At 52.1% G+C, this 14,766-nt stretch overlaps 1 protein-coding gene and 1 pseudogene across 1 annotated transcript in view; both read right to left on the reverse strand.

Annotated features, from left to right (window-relative positions):
• Positions 1–404: 404 nt before the first annotated feature.
• On the reverse strand, positions 405–1,355 carry LOC126959240 (uncharacterized; annotated as a pseudogene).
• SEMA4B (semaphorin 4B) overlaps positions 405–14,766 on the reverse strand; it is a 42,938-nt gene continuing 28,576 nt past the window's right edge. Inside the window, exons 3-15 of the mRNA XM_050797642.1 lie at positions 12,510–12,673; positions 12,283–12,345; positions 10,194–10,292; positions 9,015–9,126; positions 8,628–8,741; positions 8,343–8,494; positions 6,343–6,524; positions 6,098–6,248; positions 4,909–5,119; positions 4,692–4,807; positions 4,261–4,427; positions 2,395–2,485; positions 405–2,134 (exon numbers count right to left, since the gene is read on the reverse strand). Of these exons, the coding sequence (XP_050653599.1) occupies positions 1,400–2,134; positions 2,395–2,485; positions 4,261–4,427; positions 4,692–4,807; positions 4,909–5,119; positions 6,098–6,248; positions 6,343–6,524; positions 8,343–8,494; positions 8,628–8,741; positions 9,015–9,126; positions 10,194–10,292; positions 12,283–12,345; positions 12,510–12,673 (2,357 nt within the window). The 3' untranslated portion in view covers positions 405–1,399. The remainder of the gene's footprint in view (positions 2,135–2,394; positions 2,486–4,260; positions 4,428–4,691; positions 4,808–4,908; positions 5,120–6,097; positions 6,249–6,342; positions 6,525–8,342; positions 8,495–8,627; positions 8,742–9,014; positions 9,127–10,193; positions 10,293–12,282; positions 12,346–12,509; positions 12,674–14,766) is intronic.

Consider the following 14,766-nt stretch of genomic DNA (forward strand, 5'->3'; position numbering starts at 1 on the left):
CCTGTATCCTGATTGGGGTGGTGGTTAGATGAGTCTCTGCAGGTGTCAAGATGTAAAGAACTGTACATCAATAAAGTCTATTTTACTGCACGATTTGAAAAATTAAAAACTTTAACAAAGGGCCCCCATCCCATCCCATCCCAACCCTTGTGTCCCTACCCTTGCTAAACTGAATTGGGGATGCAGAATAAAGGGGTTGAGGTAAATGCAATGAACCCCCTGCCTCTGCCTATCAGTGGCTTAAGTTCCCCACCTCAGAGCTGCCCCACAGGGAGATGTTGCTGGCCAGGCTAGGCTGACTCTGGCTCACTGGACCCTGCACAGAGAAGGTTCAGAACCCCTCAGAACTCAGAGAACTAGACCAACCTCAAAAAGCAACTATCCTTGAAGAGGAAGAGCCAGGATTAAACAGTAATTCTTCAGACGTTATTAAAAAATGACATAAAGTGCATCTTATTAAAAAACATATAAAAACCACATAAATTCAGGGCCCCTGTGCTGGGCAGTGTTGATATCCCTTAAGAGTGGAGGAAGGTGAGGGATGGAGGGTGAATTGGGGACTGGGGAGAGGACCAGGGCACAGTTAGTTCCTCGTGTTTGAGTTCAAAAATGGAGAGGGTGGATGTGGTGGGAAGGGACACACGGGTTCTCACGCTAAGATGGAGGAAGGCAGGCAACAGTCTCTTCCTTGAATTCTGAGGGAAAGGCATACATTGTCACTAAGCCTTTCCTGAGCTCACGCTGTCCTCTCGTGTGGCCACAGCCTGATACAGGCTGGAAAGGTCCAGGAGTTGGGTCCGAGCCCAGGACCTGGTGAGGGCCGCAGTGCCAACCTAGCCCTCTGGTCCCTGAGGTGGTAGGATGATGGCAGCAACAACTACATCCTCGGCCGGCTGGCAAGGCAGAACGCACGGAGCCCAAGCTGGTTCTGAATCTGCAGTGAGACAGGGCAGCCAGTGGCAGCAGGATAAGGCGGAAGGTGAAGAGGCCAGTTGGTGAGGGTTTCCAACTCTGTCTCAACCACTTTGGACGCATCCCCAGCGCCCCTGGGAACTGGAGCGGCCGTGTACGCTGCATTCTATGCTGTCTCTTTCCTCTCTAGTTTCACATTTTGTTTTTTAAACAAAGGGCTCAGTTTACATAAGGAGCACTGTTTCACCAACCTAGGCAGGCCCCCATATTTGGCCAGGACCTCTGGGGCCATGACTGTTTGGGTGTCTGGGTAGTAGGAGCCTCGCTACTTGACTGGAGAGCAGCAGGCCCGCTGGCTCCAAGGCTCCCAAGGGCTGGGCACCACGGTTGTGTTCCACGAACGGCAGAGCGGAGGAGAGGTCCAGTTGACCCTCTCCGAGCATTCACAGCCCCTGAAGCCAGGGCAGCGTCCTCTAGAAGTCGGCTCTCACACCACAGAGTCACGGATCTCTGAGCCAAGGCGGACTCGGGGCCGGGGGCACACCGGGGATACCTCCACGAAGCTGTCTTGGATGCTGAGTGGCCTCTTCTCTGACTCGGTGAAGACTCGGGCCCCCGGGGGGCTGTCTGACAGGGCCTGGTACCCTCGGTGATCAAGTGGGGTGCTAGGGGGGCCTAGGCCATTGAGTGGGCGGGTCTCGGGGGGCAGCACCACAGGGCAGGTCTTAGGGTGCACGCTGGCACATTCCCCCTGCTTCAGGAAGACTTTCATGCTGTTCCGGTGCCGGTAGAGCAAGAATAAAACTGGGAACAGCACGGCTAGCACAAAGAGTGTGCACATCACCAGGAACTCCTTCCAGTAGGACTTGTCTGCACCCCAGCTGGCCTGGCCACCGGCTGGTGCACTCACACGCGATGTGCTGATGATGACGGGTACACTGCCACGCTGATCTGTTTGGTCTGCCACCCCGTCCTCTACCACCTCTGGGCAGTAGCTGGCTACCAGCTGCTGGAAGCCCTCCTCTAGCGACCAGCACTGGAACTCCCCCAGCTGTTGGGTGCCCACCAGCAGCAGGTCCCCAGTGGGTAGCACATGGCAGGAAGCCGAGGCATTGATAGGGGCCCCGTTGTGCAGCCAGAGTCGAGTCGCCAGGTTGGAGAGGAGTGGGCAGGCCAAAGTGTTCACTGTGTTGGGCTGGAATTGGACTTGCTTACATGGTTTCTCACCTGCAGGCAGAAAAGGCATGGGGTAGGGAGGTGCCAGTGTCCACAGTAGCTCCAAGCTCCCCTGCCTCCCTCTGGGCTATGCCCCTGGTGCCATGATGGGCAACTCTGGGGACCCCAGGACTCAGTCTTCCTGGGGACCTGCTTACAGGGGTAGGGGGTGAGGATGTGAGGAAAGGCATTTACAACATCTGTGCCTGGGGGAGCCTTCCAAGAAGACTTGTCCCCACCTCTCTCCTCTACCTTTTGAGGGGACACCTCACCTGTTGGTACAAAAGACAGGGACACAACCGAAGAGATGCTGCAAAGGTCCTTGGCATTGGCTCCCTCGATGTCCTGGATCCATGGCCTGAGGACCAGAGAGAATTCTGGGATTGGCCAGGAAGTCCGCTGAGCCCGCATTCCCTCACCCCTCACTGCAGACTTGGGCCTGGGCAAGGGCCTTTCCTGAGCTGATTCCCCACCCACAGGAGTCAGCATCTCCTCTGTCTACACATTATTTCAAGTCAAAGCTAAGATAACACTTCCCTTAATCACATAAACAGTATGTAACCTCAGTGGCTGGGAACGGTGGCTCACACCTGTAATCCCAGCACTTTGGGAGGCCAAGACTGGTAGATCATTTGAGCCCAGGAATTCAAGACAACCTGGGCAACATGACGAGACCCCATCTCTACAAAAAATAGAAAAATTAGCCAGGCATGGTGACGCACGCCTGTTGTTCCACCTACTTGGGAGGCTGAGGTTGGAGGATCGCTTGAGCCCAGGAGGTCAAGGCTGCAGTGAGCTGTAATCACACCACTACACTCCAGCCTGGGCAACACAGAGAGACCCTGTCTCAAAAAATAATAATAAAAAATAGTATGTACCCTCAGAAAAATATTGGAAGGACAGCTGGGATCTGTATGTATAAATCTCTCTCTCTTTTTCTTTTTTTTTAATTAAAAAATTTTTTTGATGTGTTCTCATCTTTTTTTAAAAACAATGCACATGCATTTATCCGTGTAATAAAAAATAAAGGACAGTAATTCTGGATACACTCAGGAGACAGATAACCAGGCATGAAAGATGAAAACACTACAAAAATCACAGCATCTACCAGCCAGTGATCATGACAATTAACATTCTGGGGTGTCCCTCCTGGCATACGCACCAAAACTCACTTGGTTTTTGTAAAAACTGACACCAGGTGTATCCATATGTGAAGCAAGAACACTACAAACAGGAGAGTTCCCAATGTTATATAAAATATATGAATGTTTGGCCAGACACGGTGGCTCATGGCTGTAATCCCGGCACTTTGGGAGCCCAAGGTGGGTGGATCATTCGAGGTCAGGAGCTCGAGACCAGCCTGGCCAACATGATGAAACCCTGCCTCCACTAAAAATACAAAAATTAGCCAGGTGTAGTGGCAGGCGCCTGTAATCCCAGCTACTTGGGAGGCTGAGGCTGGAGAATCGCTTGAACCCAGGGGCAGAGGATGCAGTGAACTGAGATTGCGACACTGCACTCCAGTTTGGGCAACAGAGCAAGACTCTGTCTCAAAAAAAAAAAAAAAAAAAAAAAAAAAAAAAAAAAAAAAAAAAAAATGAAATGAAGTAAAATAAAATAAAACAAAATAAAAGGATTTTTGTTTTCTATACACACATGTAGTAAAATCTGAGAGGATAATATATCAAAATCTCACTGTGATTCTCTCTAGGTGGTGGGATAAGGGGTAGTTTTTGTTTGTGTTCATCCCTATTTTCTAAATGAACATTTTATAACCCAAATAGGTTACTCTGAAACCAATTTTTACTGGGTTTGTTAACGGACTGTTTCATAGCCCTACTATTACTAAAGCACGTTCACACGCTAATCCACATTTTTTCCGCAAGGCTTTTCAAAGTTGTGGTACTTCATACATAACCAAATCATGTCCTCATTTCACAGGTAGCCAAGACAAACACATAACTTCTTGTCTGAATTGCACTTGAGAGGAAGCAGGAGAGCTAATTAATAATTATGCTGAGACAGTGGACATAAATAAAGCCATGTGGCAGTCCCGAGGAGGGCCCAGGATGGTGCTCTGAAGCCACCTGTGCAGCGCTGGACAGATGAGAAGGGGCCGTTGGGAATGCTCACCTGGTGGCCAGCTCAGGCTGGTAGAGACTGACGTGCTTGCAGCTGGAGCCGCTCCAAGCACAGTAGGGGTCCCGGGCGAGGAGGCAGTCCCCACAGCTCCGGTACAGGCTGCAGTTGGCCACAGGCACCTGGACTACGCCCGAGTGTGAGGCCGCATACAGCAGCCCCTGCACAGCCAGACACGGGGATGAGAAGCGGGCACGGGCAGCCAGGGCCATTGCTCATGGCCACCCAGCTCGTATGCCTCCCAGAGCCACCCCCAAGAGGCCTGCTATGTAACCGGCGACCCCACTTTCTAATAGCTCATGACTGGATCCTGTATCTTTCCATCCTGCTGAGGCAAGGGAGGAGAAGCTGGGTGGGGACTGCTTGGTGCTCATGGAGGGCACCCCCCCAAGCACCCTGCCAGGATTCCTCCTTGGCCTGCTCACCCTGTGGGTGTCCAGGAGCAGATTCTGCACAGGCTGTCCCGATGAGAAGATCTGCAGCTCCTCGATGATGTGCACCCGGGGGCCCACGCTCACCGCCTTGTGTAGCCGGCCGTCACCTGGGGTGTGGACAGGACTCAGGCCCAGGGTGGACCCCACCGCCCATGACCCACTGGTCACGTGCACCCCTTCCCGAGCCTGCTGGGCTGCAGACACTTACCAGTGCCCAGGAAGAGGACATCGTAGGCGTGGTGCAGGCCAGGGACGCGGTGTACAGCCACGCGCTGGTAGCGAGCCCGGGGCTGCAGCAGCAGCATGCGGCTTCGGACCTGCCCGTCCATCAGGAAGTGGTCCTTGAGGAAGTTCAGCACACGGTCTGGGAGCTGCAGGGACGAGTTGATCTTCCTTTCCCGGGCACTGTTGGTGATGCACTAGAGGAGAAAGCAGCGGCATGAGGCCAGCCACACCTGGGGGCAGCAGGCAGGATGGGGGCCCTGGTTCCCAGTGGACAGTAGCAGTGTCTGTCCCCCGGCCCGGAGCCAGGGTACATCCCTGGCAGTGCTCTACAGAGCCGGTGTGCACGTCTGAGGGAGCAAGGACAAAGCCCAGGGTATGGGGAAACCGAGTGCTTGGAGGGCTTCCTTGCTGTGCCTCCTCCCCACCTACCACCCCAGCCTCATATGCCCAGGGGCCTCAAGAACCAGGACCACACTCCCTGCTCCTCCGCACCCTTCACCAGTGCTCTCAGGAAGCCCTGGCTGGGCAGAGTGCCCCAGCACAGTCGGCAGTTCCTTCCTGCCCCACCTGGGGCTTCCTGAAATTCTGAGAGGTGCTCCACACCATCTGTCAGGGGCTCCAGCGGGACCCAACTCCAGCTGCCCACAGCAACAACGGCTCGCTGACACACCCTCTTTTGGTTTCCCTCCCTCCTCCTCTCAACCTTCTTATTCCTTCATGCTGCTTCCTGGCATCACCTCCCTAATAAACTATCTGGCACATCTATCCTTGTCTCAAGGTCTGCTTTCAGGGTAGCCCGTTAGGCTAGAAGGGAGGAAGAAAGCACTATTTCCCCACAGCTTGCCCATTCGGTCACTTGATAATTAAATAAGCAGCTTGCAGCTGAGTAAGGGAGAGGACCAAGTGAAGAGATGATTGTAGCAGCCCGCAGCAAGCGCCCTGATGGGGACACACTTGTATCCTGAAACAGAACTGAAGACATTCTAACATTCATAGTTACCTCTAACCCAGTAGACAAAGCAGGCCTGGGCCTATGTCCCATATTAAAGACGAGAAAACAGATTCAGAGAAGCCAAGTGATCTGCCCGAGGCTAGGCAGCCTTGGTTCCAGCATGGTGTGGGGACCCACATCTTCCTAGCACCCCTTCTGGGTACAGGGAGCCAGTACCCACCGCTCCAGGCCGGGGTGTGGGCACCGGGTGGGTCACGGTGTACCACTGCTGCGTCTCACGGTTCACCTCCTTGTAGAGGCCACTGAAGACCCTCTGCACGTCCTTCATGGTGAAGACACAGACGGCAGAGCCTTCTGTAGTTCCCCTATGCCTGCAGAGGAAATAATCAGATTAACCCAGGAGCCCTGGGGGCCCCAGCCCCAGCCACCCTTCACCCTTCCATCTCCAGCATCTGGGGACCCTACCACTGGGAAGTGAAGACTCCATAGAAAAGGGTGTCACGCCAGTCCTGGGGGCTGGGGCTCAGGGTGAAGACGTCCTGCAGCACATTGAAGGGGAAGCCATCGTCGGGCCGTGAGCACAGCAGTTGGGCCTTGAGGAAGGAGGTCCAGCGCTGCTGCAGCACCCGCTCTCCACCCTCATCACCCTGGAGGGAGAGGCAGAAGGGCTGGGCTTAGGCACACGCTGAGCCATGACAGGGATGCATGGCACAGGACTGCTTTGATGGACCCACCCCAGACACCAGGACTGAAGGGCAGGAGAAGGCCAGGACCAACTTCCATCTAAAGTCAGAAGACCTGGAGGCAGTGTACACGTCCATCAGGAGGATGGTCCTTAACATGACCAAGCAGAGCCTTCCTAAATATGGAAAGGAGGCTGCAATGCACTGCTGAGGAAACAAGGAAGCCAAAGGACCCCAATACAGCCTAATGCCATGTTCATGAGTGAGTTAATAATATAAGCACAAGGTCGGGACTGTACTTATATTATTAATGCCTGTAATCCCAGCACTTTGGAAGGCCAAGGTGGGTGGATCACTTGAGCTCAGGAGTTTGAGATCCTGTCTCTGCTAAAAAATACAAAAAATACAAAAAAAAAAGCTGAGCATGGTGCATGCTGGTAGTCCCAGCTACATGAGGCACTGAGGTGAGAGGATTGCTTGAGACTGGGCAGTGGAGGTTGCAGTGAAATCTCACCACTGCATGCCAGACTGGGTGACAAAGTGAGACCCTGTCTCAAAAAGGAAAAAATAAATAAAAAATAAATAAATAAATACACAGTTACACATATGCCAAAAAAAAAAAAAAAAAAAAAAGATGAGGAGAGGGCATTCTAAAATGTTAACAGTGACTCCTTCTTGTGCTGGGGTGGTAGGGTGATAACACTAATAGTTCACATTTAGTCACTGCCCACCACATTTCTAAGAGCTTTACGTGATTAAATTAATTCACATAACAACTCTGAGGTCAGTGTTATTATTCCTATTTAACAGGCAAGGAAACTGTTCACTGAGGGGGTGAGGACTTGGCCAAGATCCTAGGCCATCAGGGTTTGAACCTGGGCAGCTGGCCTCTGGGGTCTGTGCCCTCCAGCTGATGCTATAGTGCCTCTTCATCTTGTAAGCGATTTTTGTGTGTACAGTTCTCTATTTTCACTTTTTTTCTTTTTTTTTGGAGACAGTCTTGCTTTGTCACCCAGGCTGGAGTGCAATGGCACAATCTCGGCTCACTGCAATCTCCACCTCCCGGGTTCAAGGGATTCTCTTGCCACAGCCTCCCGAGTAGCTGGGATTACAGGCATGTGCCACCACACCCAGTTAACTTTTGTATTATTAGTAGAGATGGAGTTTAACCATGTTGGCCAGGCTGGTCTCAAACTCCTGACCTCACGTGATCCACCCACATCGGCCTCCCAAAGTGCTGGGATTACAGGTGTGAGCCACCACGCCCAGCTATTTTCACATTTTTTAAGTAAAAAAAAAAAAAAAAAAAAAAAAAAAAAATGGCTGGGTGCAGTGGCTCATGCCTATAATCCCAGCACTTTGGGAAGCCGACGCGGGTGGATCGTTTGAGCCCAGGAGTTTGAGATCAGCCTGGGCAACATGGTAAAATCCCATCTCTACAAAAAACACAAAAATTAGCTGGGTGTGTGGGCGCACACCTGTAGTCTCAGCTACTCGGGAGGCTGAGGTAGGAGAATTGCTTGAGCCCAGGTGGTCGAGGCTGCAGTGAACCATGATTGTGCCACTGCACTCCAGCCTGGGTGACAAAGCAAAGATCCTGTCTAAAAAGAAAAAAAAAAAAAGTAGTAAGATATTTTAATTTAAAAGGTGAGAGAGAAAAGCTGCTAGCCAAGCTGTACCCCCTGGGGGATGGGAAAGGCCATGCATGGATGTGGGTGATCTTGCAGCTGTGGAGCCTTTGAGGTCCCTAGGGTGGCCACTCTGTGGCCCCATTCCCCTCACCTTGCAGATGCGGGCAATGCGGGACACGATGGTGTTCTCAAAGAACTCAAATTCCTGGCCAGTCTCGCTGAAGAAAAAGTAGATCTTGTCATCATCGCCTTGTAAGCTGCCCAGGCTCTCAGGAATGTAGGCTGAGGCCACAAAAGCTGGGTCTGTAGGGACCGGGTCAGGAGCTCAGAGTCAGCCCAGAAATCCTGGAGACAGGCCCTGCTGGGGGAAAGGGCCCCCTTCTAGGGCCCAGTGAACAGGATCCCTGCCCTCTGCGTGGTGGCAAGAGGACTTCACCTTGCAGCCAGTTGAGGGAGCTCTCAGTCTTGGTGGGGCGAAGGCTTTGGCTCCGGGAGATGGCCGGGTCATTCCCTTGGAAGCTGCTGACTGTTCCAGTGTAGAGCTCGCCATCTGCCAAGAAAACATTCCCATGGGAACGGGCTCTTCAGCACGGCCCCTTCTCCCTGCTCAGGACCCAGAGTGACCCCAGCACTGCCCGTTTTGCCTGTGGTGGGCAGAGAAGGAAGCTGGAACTTGGAAAAACCAAACCCAAGGCAAGCCCATGGCCATTCTGTGCCCTTGGAAATAAGCATGGCATGAACCCAGCCTGTCCAGAACTAGCCCTCTGGCCCTGCGTGCCCCCACATGGAACTTCAATGAACCCAGCCTGCCCCCAACACTCACCAACCACCAGGGCCGTGGACTTGAAATTCGGGTCGAAGGGACAACGGCCCTTGCCATCTTCCAGGAGGACATTCCCCTTCTCGTCCCTTGCCAGGGTGAAGTTCTCCACGTTCTGCAGGAGGGTGGACACACGGGCTCAGGGGCACTCCAGGGAATGAGCAGCGGGCTTGGTGAGAAAGCGAGAGGTGTGCAGGAGAAAGCAACTCTACAGGCAGGTGAGGTGTGCGGGACAGAAGGGGTCAGGTGTCAGGGAGGCTGTCCTGCTCCCCCAGGACACGGGGCTGAAGGGTTTGAACCCGGACAGTCGGCTTCCAGAGAGGCCTCACCAGACACAGGGCCGCACTGTCTCACAGTGACCCGATGTGGGACACGTTATCAGACCCACCTGGCGGAGGAGGTGAGGCTTAGAAAATGATGTGAGCCTGGCAGGGCGTGGTGGCTCACGCCTGTAATCCCAGCACTTTGGGAGGCCGAGGCGGGCAGATCACGAGGTCAGGAGATCAAGACCATCCTGGCTAACATTGTGAAACCCCGTCTCTACTAAAAAATAGAAAAAATTAGCCAGGCACGGTGGCGGGCGCCTGTAGTCCCAGCTACTCAGGAGGCTAAGGCAGGAGAATGGCGTGAACCCAGGAGGTGGAGCTTGCAGGGAGCCGAGATCGCGCCACTGCACTCCAGCCTGGACGACGGAGCAAGACTCCATCTCAAAAAAAAAAAAAAAAGAAAAGAAAAAGAAAATGATGTGAGCCTGGAAGGGGCAGCAATGTGATTCAAACCCAGGCATGTCTGACCCCAAAGCTGGGCTGCAACCCACAGCATCAAATGCCACCCTCTGCTAGGGGTGTGTGCTGAGGAGGGGGTGTACAAGATAAGACAAGAGAATCAAGCAAAGGAGAGGGAGAGATGCTGGAAGAAGCAGGAGAGGGCACCAAGGCCTGGGTGGGACAGGATCTTCATGGGTGAGTGACTGCATGCCTCCCTGCACAGGGAGACATGGCTGTCAGGGCTGAGCTTTGTGCCAGGGTGTGGGGCCTCAGGGCTCTTGGAGACCAGTGGTACCCAGAAACCTCCCTCTGGGCCCTGCCTTTCACCAGGGGTCCATGCTAAAGAACAGGATCCCTGAGGCAGAAAGAGGGGCAGTTCCCAGGCCAGCCTCAGGGCTAAGGACAGGGCACTCACGATGTAGGTGCACATGGGGCTGAAGGCTGCTGTGCCACAGGTGAACAGGTGACTGCTGCTGAGTGGCAGGAGGATCTTGATGTAGTTTTGACAGTCACGCTGGGGGAAGGAGTGAGGGGATATCAGGCCCATGCCCAAGCATGCCACCAGGTGGCACCGCTGAGCCCTCCCTACCACACCCAGGCCCGGCCTCTGCTCCCAGGACTGGGGATGGGGCACTCAAGTTCAGGAACAAAGAACCCACGGGTTTTCTGGGGCACAGTGGAGCATGCATAGTGTGTGCTGCAGGGAGTCCTGGGGCTCAGCTAGTTTTGTGACTGGCAAACTTTCCTTCGGCCCAGGGCTGAGGGCACAGAATCCTACCCCCTTGAATTGTACTGGCCCCCAGGAACGTCCTCTTCAGAAGCCACGGGCTTCTGAAAGCCTTGAAAACTACAGGCCCCTCCCAACCAGGCGGGAAGCTGATGAAGCCACAGCCCAGAGCAGGAGGAATGCTTAGCCCTGAATCCTGAACCCCAGATTCATGCATCACCTTCAATGGGGTGTCTAACTGGCACCTACAACCAAGCTTCTGGTCCTCCCTAAAACACATGCTTCCCCCTGAGATCTTGCCACTTTCATTAATTCTGTCTTTTCAGTCACTGAGGCCCTAACCCCAATCAGCCTTGACACTTCTTGTTAGTCATACCCCATAATTTCCCACCCAGAAATCCTGGTGGCTCCATCTTCAAAATGCATCTGGAATCTGAGCATTTCTCACTGGTCCGAGCTACCACCATCACTCACTCCTCACTGCTCTCCCTCCTCCTGTCCTTCCCCATGGAGGCTACTCTATCACAGTAGCCAGAATGACCCTCTTAGTACACAGGTGAGACCAGTCACATCTCTGCTCAGCCCTCCCCTGGCCTCCCAAATACCTCCCTCAGAGTGAAATCAAAAGTCCTGCCCCTCCTCCAGATATGCCACGGTCGGCTCCTCACCCTCTGCCGATCTTGGCTCAAATATCACTTTTTTAACAAAATGTAACCTGACCACCTTATTCCATCCTACCCACTGCCAATAACATTTGTAAACTGACTACTTTTTCTTTTTCTTTTTTTGAAACACAGTCTCACTCTGTCACCCAGGCTGGAGTGCAGTGGTGTGATCTCGGCTCACTGCAACTTCTGCCTCCCAGGTTCAAGCAATTCTCCTGCTTCAGCCTCCCAGGTAGCTGGGGCTACACAGGTGCCCACCACCATGCCTGGCTAATGTTTTTTGTATTTTTAGTAGAGATAGGGTTTCACTATGTTGGCCAGGCTGGTCTCGAACTCCTGAGACCACTCAGGAGACCGTGAGATGGAGACGTTGTGATCCACCTGCCTCGGCCTCCCAAAGTGCTGGGATTACAGGTGTGAGCCACCGCACCAAGCCTGCTTTTTCACAATTAAATCTCCAGTACCTGCAAGTACATGGACACAGAGTGGGTGCTTAATCAATGTTAGCTGAATAACAGAATGGCAGCCAGGATTTGAACCTGTGTCTTGATCCCAAGTCCGGCACTCTTTTGCCCTCACCTTACCCAGCACCTGCTGCACTTAGGAGCAGGAGCAGGAGGCCTCTAGGGATGATGATGAGTCCTCCAGGAGAACCTGGGTTGAACCAGATTTCATCCTGTGCTTTGGCCAAAACCACATCAGAATCTGTCAGATGTGCTATATCAGGAATCATTTGCAGAGGGACACAACTCTCAATCTACCCAATCCCTGTTCATGCTGGAAGCTGACTTGTTAGTCCTTGTGTCTATGAGCCAGGTGCCTTACACCTATTAGCTTCCTGAATCCTCACTGTAAGCCCAGTGAGACCGGATCATTATCCCCATTTTACAGGTGGACCCATTAAGACTCAGAGAGATGAATCTACTTGTCAAAGGTTGTAGAGACGTAAGTGTAGTGCTGGGATTCAAACCCAGGCCCGGCCATCTCAGAAGCTTAAGCCCTTTCCACCCTACCTGGCTGTATCTGCTCCCACCTCCCGCCTCTGGCCTGGATGGAAGACTACCACCCTCCATCCCTCCTGCAGCTCAGCTCCCTTCCAGGTGCGGGCTCACCTGTGGGTCCTTGCCCTTGAAGCTGCACTGCTGTTTCTTCTCTGCGTCTGCACTCCAGAGCAGCTAGGGAATGAGAAAGGGGAAGGTAGTGGACAAAATGGAGGGTTTGCTGAGCCTCCCTCCTCTCCCATCAGCATCATCCTCAGACCCAGAAGGTCAAGCTTCCAGTCCATCTTCCCTCTGTGGTCCTCTGCCCAGCCTAGCCAGCTCCAGGCAACATCTCTCACCTCTTGGTACTCCCCGCCTGGCAGGAAGCTGAGGTTGCTATTGAGTGCAAAGAGGGCCTCTCGAGCACCCACGTACAGGGTCCTGCCGTCCCTGCTCAGCAGAAGGGCCGTGTAGTTGGAGATGTTTTCGGCTTCGAATCTAAGGAATGGCCGCTCTTCAGAGCCTGGGGAGAGGAAGATGGATATTATTTGGGGCCACCCCTCCCACGGGAAGCCTCTTAACACCAACCTCTAGATGGACTCATTTAAAGGAAGGTAATCAGCAAGACAAAGGGTAGCAAGGGGCTGCGGGCAGGGGGATCAGGTTTGATGGGCGAGCACCATTCCTGGACTCTCAAACATTGCATAAGAAACAATGTAGAGATGTATGTATGAGAATACTTACTACGGCACCCTTCACATTAATAAAAAACTGGAAACCTAAGAGTCAGTCCAACCAGAGGGGACTTCGCCAAAATCAATTATGATGCCCCAATCCAACTGAATACTACACAGTTGGGGGGAAAAAAAGGATGTATTAGAAGCTCCAGAAAAACAAGCAAAAAAGGCATGATCAAAATATCAAGCAAACTAAAATATAAAGTGATGAGTTTTGAGCACATAATAGAATATTAAGAAAGGAAAATACATTTAACACTTTCCTTTGAGTAACATTAGACCCAAAGAGAAGAAAATGTAAGTGGGCCTTGCAGCGAATGTGATTTGCATTGACAGAGTAATGCAAATGTTGAGCACTGGTTTTTTTTTTGAGACGAAGTCTCGCTCTGTCACCCAGGCCGGAGCGCAGTGGTATGATCTTGGCTCACTGCAACCTCCACCTCCCAGGTTCAAGCGATTCTCCCACCTCAGCCTCCCCAGTAGCTGGGATTACAGGCATGCACCATCACACCCAGCTAATTTTTGTATTTTTAGTAGACATGGGGTTTCACCATGTTGGCCAGGCTGGTCTCGAACTCCTGAACTCAAGTGATCTGCCCACGTCAGCCTCCCAAAAAAGCACTGGTCTTTAACTTTGAGACTGATGGTTATTACACAGAATGGGAGTGTTTTCAATTTTGACCTCAGAAACCAGAACTGACGACAGACAGACATCATAATATGGCAGCAGGGTTGTCACAAGCTGCTGCCAATGGCTAATGGAATAATAAATACAGGTCAAGAGTACTGTTTTATATTGCAAAGGTAACCAAATAAAGGAAGTGAATACAGTACGGTGACAGAATATGTTGCAGGGAGGAAGGGAAGGGAGATGTAAGTGAGGGAAAGTCAGGAAGTCAAATAAACCAAGAAATAGTGGTATAAGTATTTTACTTAAAAATGTGGAGGAATGTAATCCCAGCACTTTGGGAGGCCGAGGCGGGCGGATCACAAGGTCAGGAGATCGAGACCACAGTGAAACCCCGTCTCTACTAAAAACACAAAAAAAAATTAGCCGGGCGCGGTGGCGGGCGCCTGTAGTCCCAGCTACTCAGGAGGCTGAGGCAGGAGAATGGCGGGAACCTGGGAGGCGGAGCTTGCAGTGAGCCGAGATCGCGCCACTGCACTCCAGCCTGGGCGACAGCGTGAGACTCCGTCTCAAAAAAAAAAAAAAAAAAAAAAAAATGTGGAGGAAATGGGCCGGGCGCGGTGGCTCACGCCTATAATCCCAGCACTTTGGGACGCTGAGGCAGGTGGATTACCTGAGGTCGGGAGTTTGAGACGAGCCTGACCAACATGGAGCCCGTCTCTACCAAAAAGATAAAATTAGCAAGGCGTGGTAGTGCATGCCTGTAGTCCCAGCTACTCGGGAGGCTGAGGGCAGGAGAATCGCTTGAACCTGGGATGCAGAAGTTGGGGTGAGCCGAGATTGCGCCATTGCACTCCAGCCTAGACAACAAGAGTGAAACTCCATCTCAAAAAGACAAAAAAAAATGGAGGAAATAATGGTAGAACAAGAACCCTAAGAACCCTAAATGATTAAAAGTCCCTTTTAAATTGGCCTGGGGTGGGGGAGGACACATGTTTTTGCTTATTATAATAAGCCTTTCTATACTATATATATATATTAAAAATATATATATATACGTGCATGTGTCCTTGATGTGTATATATATATCCTTGATATACATATATACGTGCATGTATCCTTGATAAAAAATTTTATTTAGTTTTTGAGACTGAGTCTCACTCTGTTGCCCAGGCTGGAGTGCAGTGGTGTGATCTCAGCTCACTGCAACCTCTGCCTTCCAGGTTCAAGCAATTCTCCTGCCCCAGCCTC

The sequence above is a fragment of the Macaca thibetana genome, chromosome 7, assembly GCF_024542745.1.
Source record: "Macaca thibetana thibetana isolate TM-01 chromosome 7, ASM2454274v1, whole genome shotgun sequence".
Classification (NCBI taxonomy): Eukaryota; Metazoa; Chordata; class Mammalia; order Primates; family Cercopithecidae; genus Macaca; species Macaca thibetana.